This window comes from Seriola dumerili, unplaced genomic scaffold, assembly GCF_002260705.1.
Source record: "Seriola dumerili isolate Sdu_G_001 unplaced genomic scaffold, Sdu_1.0 BDQW01000073.1, whole genome shotgun sequence".
Lineage (NCBI taxonomy): Eukaryota > Metazoa > Chordata > Actinopteri > Carangiformes > Carangidae > Seriola > Seriola dumerili.
In genome coordinates this window covers 7,419,620-7,425,619 of record NW_019174328.1, presented here as the reverse complement: position 1 = coordinate 7,425,619, position 6,000 = coordinate 7,419,620, and the positions used below count along the sequence as shown (strand labels likewise).

General features: G+C 45.7%; 1 protein-coding gene across 1 annotated transcript in view; it reads right to left on the bottom strand.

Moving 5' to 3' along the window:
• Positions 1 to 6,000, bottom strand: part of mcu (mitochondrial calcium uniporter) — a 52,567-nt gene that overhangs the window by 1,635 nt on the left and 44,932 nt on the right. The window contains exons 3-7 of the mRNA XM_022743830.1: positions 4,164 to 4,227; positions 1,863 to 2,033; positions 1,335 to 1,439; positions 963 to 1,123; positions 180 to 383 (exon numbers count right to left, since the gene is read on the bottom strand). Of these exons, the coding sequence (XP_022599551.1) occupies positions 180 to 383; positions 963 to 1,123; positions 1,335 to 1,439; positions 1,863 to 2,033; positions 4,164 to 4,227 (705 nt within the window). The remainder of the gene's footprint in view (positions 1 to 179; positions 384 to 962; positions 1,124 to 1,334; positions 1,440 to 1,862; positions 2,034 to 4,163; positions 4,228 to 6,000) is intronic.

The window sequence follows — 6,000 nt, the reverse complement described above, 5'->3', positions numbered from 1 at the left end:
TTATCAAGATTGTTGTTTTCTGTGAATTTGGCAAATTAGTTATTCAACTAATCGTTTCAGCTTTTACCACAAACAGCAGCAGAAGATGTTTTTTTTTTTACACTCACATGAATGCATTAATAATGCATGTATCATAACTTACGATTTGTACGATTTTACTGTGTTTTCCTGTGGCTTACCTGGCGCGTAAGCACGAAGTAGGCGTACATGGCCATGGCTGTGCCATAAGTAATAAAGTAGGTGACGGGCTCCATGATATCCCAGGAGTACTCCCACCAGGTGAGCCGGGCCAGGATGCCGAACTGGGTGGCCATGTACGCCATGCCGCCCCACAGCACCCAGGTGGTACGCCGCTCTGCCTTCTTACTCAGTTCCTCCCTCACCTGTGCAGACATCAAGAAGAACGCAGACAGTCAGCCAGTTCAAAAAGAACGAGAGAGGCAAATCTGTATTGAGAATCCAGAGAGGACATGATGGTTTTTTAGCACAAGTATACAAACCGACAACAGCTGTGATACGTTTTCCAGACCCTTGTTTACAGATTAAATCTTAATTATCATGAGATTAACTGTTTTGTTGTGATCACAAACTGATTATCTCTTTACAGAGATAACAAATTAATTTTGCCAAGTTCCCAACTTGTTGGTCCCTTAACAATAGCCCTGATGGCTTGTCGGACCCTCTTCAACCATGAATTTTTATGGTTTAATAGAAACAATGATCAACAATCTTAAGATAATGATATCATAAAATAATTATCGGCAGATAAGAGGATTATAAACAGGCCCTCATGAGTCAAAGCAACGACAGTTCCTCTTGGTTTTCATGGAGAAGTACGCAAGAGCATGCAAAAGATTTTTTTTCAAGGTCACATGTTTTACTGTTCAGCTACTTGGTTAGCTAGGTCAGCAATGACCTTGGATGGCTAACAGCAGAAATGTCAGTATTGTGAGTGTACAGACCTTCTCTAAGGGGCGGAGTTGAGAGTTGAGGTCCTCCAGTCGTCCAATCAGCTCACGCTCTTTGCTAAGTTGGTGCTCCTCAATGCGCAGGGTGGTATAGAGCTGCTGCACCAGAAACTTGACGTCATTCAGCCTTTCTGCCTCCTCGTGGGGCAGCAGCTCTGAGACACACGCACAAACAAACACACACACAAACACACACACACACACACGCACGCACACGCACAAAAGCAAACAAATAAACGGGCTTTAATGTGACCCACTTGCTGGCAATCAAACAACTTCTTCCTCTTATTATTAATGATGAGTAAATGTGAGGGAAAGACTCAGAGCAAACAGTACAGGCTCTGGCTCCACTGTGCCCGTCCTCACCTCTCCTTGGTGGCCGCACTAGGTGTGTGGTGTCATTAATGACGAGCTTGAAGTCATCCAGCAGCAGGATGTCTATGCCTGTGGAGGAGGCAACCCTCGCTCCATCTGGACGGAGAGACAAATGGGAAGCGGGGCAGTAAGAGAGATGGAGCACTGATGGGTAACCACTTCGAACACACCATTCACCTCTCCTGATAATCAGGCCCGTTGGTTGCCGACTGATTATGGTGCGAGGTAAAAGCAAACGCACTTACACACTAAAAGAAAGATTTTGAGTACCAGTTGTTCCTGTATAATGAGCCCTCTGAGCAGAGTGAGGGCTGAAAAATCATTTCATGGTGCACACAGCGGTATTACATTCTGATGCAAAGCCACAGCTGCAGGAACACTTAATAGCCTCAAAATACAAGAACACTTGAACGCGTGTTAAGGACACATATACATATAACCCGCTGGAGTAAATGGATATAACGTGGGGGGGTGTGTGTGTGTGTGTGTGTGTGTGTATTATTGTGTCTGTGTGCATACCCATGGAGTAGATGGCTACCCGGTCGATGCCTCTGTCCTCTGCCTGGAGCTGTTGCAGGAAAACTCCCACACAGTCGCTGAGAGGCTTGAGGGTGAACTGACAGCGCTCTCGCCTGGACGGCAAACTGACTGAGATCACCGGCAGCCCGTTCTGATACACCACTGTCACCTCTGTGAGGGAGGTTGCAGGCGAGAAAATGAGAGTCAGACAAATGTCACAAAAGCAGAAAATGTATGACGACAGCCTAAGGTCTTAACTGAACCATGGAAACGAGCTTTTATGTGCTCGTCTCCCTCTGATTGAAGTAACTGAACATTTAATAAGAACGCAGAAGAAGAAGTTTATTTTGTTTGTTTTGCTCAACACTAGTTAGTTTTAGCATTTTCTGCATGACCAGCTCTTAAACAAATACAGAATCACAAATTACTCACTCATTCTGTCTAACTTGAACTGACCCAACACTGCCCACAACAGCACCACAGAACATTTTAGGCTCCGATATTCTGACGGTGTTACGCTAAAATCAACCTTAAAGCGGGAGGAGTGCGGTTTAAGACCCAGCAGGGGGCAGTGCAACAGCAGCTCCACCTGTCAGAGGAGTTCAACAACAAAACTGCCAGACTCAGAGAACTGAGGGTGGCAGCAGCCCTGGATTAATGCACATCCTGAACTCAAACACTTCACAACAGTCTCTATTGATTTACCATCAAACACTATGATCAATACTTAAGTTATAATAAGTTATTAAAAGTCAGTTTACTCTTCTGTGACCTCACCATTGTAAACACCGCAGACAGCAACTACAGCACGGCAGGTGAAACAGAAGCCAACTCAAGAGCTATTTGTAGATCCACTGTGAATTCTGATTCGGTTCACCTCCACATACCTGCTGACTGCTGCTTTGCCAAAATAAGCCCTTGTTAGACTGTGAGTCAGACCCTGAGAATCTATACCAGTGGTTCTCAAAGTGGGGTCCGGGGACCCCCAAGGGTCCTTGAGGGGGTTCCTAGGGGTCCCCAGCAAAAAGGGGAACTATTTATTTTCACTTAATTCCATCCATAAGTAACACAATCAGAGAATGCATGACTATTTTGGTCATGGGTTTCAAACACTTTCTGTAATAAAACATCTAAAAGCAAAAATCCTCTCAGGTGGGGGTCCGTGGTCTAATTTGTGTCAGTTCAGGGGTCCTTGACGTGACATAGTTTGAGAAACCACTGATCTATAGGGCATAATATTGCTAACCTTCTCCTCACAGAACAGTTGTGTTGATTCATTGATGCCAACTACTGATATTTCTTATTCGCATATAAAGTCTAAAAAGACCTCTAAGAGATGCCTGTGTGGTGGAACTGACAATCCAACACACACCTTCAGGTAAAAATCACAATGTATTCATCCCTTGAAAGGTTCGGGCTTTTCATAGCAGCGAAAAAAAGAAAGTGTACTAAGGGTTGACAGAATTCACTTCCAACACTATTTTGAAATTGCTGCTCCACACAGCTTATACCATTATCATGCTGAGTGGCCTCTAATGACAGAGCCATGAATCAACGCAGAGAGCGGCGAGTACACACACACACACACACACACACACACACACACACACACAGGAGGGAGATCCAAGCTGCTGCCTTGTTGCTGCTGCACCCGACAACCTCTCCCTCCTGCTCAGGACCACTGCAGTGAATCAGCACATCTCTGCTTGGGCTCGCACCAAGAAGTGGTGAAATCATCGGCAGCACAAACTGAGCTCTTTTTTTTTTTTGACCATGTTCAAACACAGACACTTGCAGACATTTCATTCTGCTTCTTCTGTCGTTACAGTGACAATATGAAACTTGGCCCCAAGTATGTGAGCTGTCCTCCTCCTGCACCTGTTCTCTTTGTCCTCCTTCACCCTGGCATCACAGGCACATTGCTGAAGGCGTGAGGATCCTGTGCCTATCTCCGATCCAAAGCTACAGCTATCAAAGCTCGCTTTAAAATCAAATCAACTTGCTGCTGCCTTCTCCTCTCAGTCCCCCTACCTTTCTCTTCCTCCCGCTGTTCACGCTCGCCATCCCCTCCTGCCTCTCACACAGACGAGCAGATGCTACCCCGAGACAGATTCCATATTAATGACTACTGCCTGTTAACTCCAAATGAGCCTCTCCTGTCTGATCGATGCAGAGTTTCTCAAAGGCGCAGATGTCCTTTGTCTTGGAAGAGGGCAGAGGCTGGATTTGGGGCTTTCTTTAAAAAGGGGGAACCATTAATACGGGTCTTATGGTCAGAAATAAACTACTATGAGGACTTACCTTCTGGAGCAGCGGTTGAACACAACAGTCTCTGGCCATGCCATGAGGGGCCGCCCCTCCAAACCTGCAGACAGGAAGAGAAAGGGTAACAACCTGGTTATTCCACATGTACACGGCGCTCTTTTATCAGCCAGTGTGCGACACTCAGCAACATGACGCTACCCTAATCTATGCCATTCACTTCTCTCGTTGTGTATTTGTGAGACTGACCGCTTATTACGTTACAAAATGGCGTCCTCTGTTCCAGTTTCTGGAAATGTTCCAATGTACAGACTGGAGCCACACCCAAGAAGCACAGATTAATGGATCTAACTGATCCAACTGCAGCTTCCCAGTCACAGAAATACTCTACAACGGCCTGACGCATAAAAACACACACACACACACACACACACACACACACACACACACACACACACACACACACACACACACACACACACACACACACACACCGGGCCTCTAATATCCCATCTAAATACACCAGCATCCAGACACAGAAACCACCACTTGGAGAAAAACGCCACAGTGGGAGACACAGAAAGAAGGCAGCAGCCACATGCAGCTTGAATAACAACAGTGTGGTTCAGTATGAATTCCCCACTTGTGTCACAGTCTGGTGGGAGGAGGGGAAGAAGACGAACGGAGGAGCAGAGCTTGGGGAAACCCTCGTACTTTTTTTTTTCTTTTTTCTTCTGTTCAGTAAAGTAGGAGTGTTCATATGCTCTGCACATGTTTCAAATTACAGAGCTCGTCGTGTTTTCTGGTGAGCCACGATCGAGCCTTTTAAAGGCATGAGACGGGCTGTTAGATCCCCTCACACTTACGCAGAGCGAACGGGGGTGAGGATGAGACATCAAGCTAGGAACAGCGCCAGGGGGCAAAAACACAACTTTTCTGATTAAAGTTTTAGTTGCGTGTGCACGCACAAACAAAATATGCCTCTACTGCACCGCAAAAAAAGACAGAGCTCTGTTCCTCTGCAGAATGGTCCTAATATTTAATAAGTGGCGCCTGGAGCAATGCGATTTGCGCTGTACGGAAATGCATTCACTGGGTATGCAGACACATTACATTCTCCTATGAGCGCACCAGTTCAGTCACATTAAGTAACCCCTTTAGTTTCTGGAGGCACAGGTCATGCTTTCACACAGTCAACAGATTTGAATGCATGGTACTCAGCATCCAGCAGGCCTCAGTCTGATGCACTCGCTCCGTGTACAACTGCTGTAATATCAGATTCTTTTACGATATGCACACACTCGCTGACCCGCACTGAGCTGAATCACAACAGCAGAGATCCAAAGCTCTCACTGCTTCCCTTTTATGACTCTGGACTGACAGTTATGGACCGAAAAGATATCTTAGTGGAGAGCGGGCGCTGTCAGTGCAACCAGATGCTTTCTGAATCTGCACAAACACTATGGATACCCATTTACCAATCACAGCATGTTAATGCTGGACGATCAGCCTCAGAGAAGCAAGATCAAGGCTAGTCTGCCCGCACTGAAGTCAGTGGTCTGAATACTAAGGCCACAGTTTATCATTACTCAAGCAGGACAGATATCCTGGCTAACGCTGTGATACAGGAACCAACAGAGGAAGTTCTAGTGCTCACAATGCACTAGTTTTTTTCCGCTGTATGCCTCATGACAGTACAAGGATAAGATTTGTCTATTGAGTGCAGATTCTCACAGCCACTCATGGTCAAAAACCTTGCAAGATCATACAAAGTTCAAATATAGAGATTTTCAAGACGTTTTCAGTCAGGTTTATGGCATCTGACAACTGTCTGAACTTAACTGTCAAAATCATACTCCATGCCAGTTAAAACAAA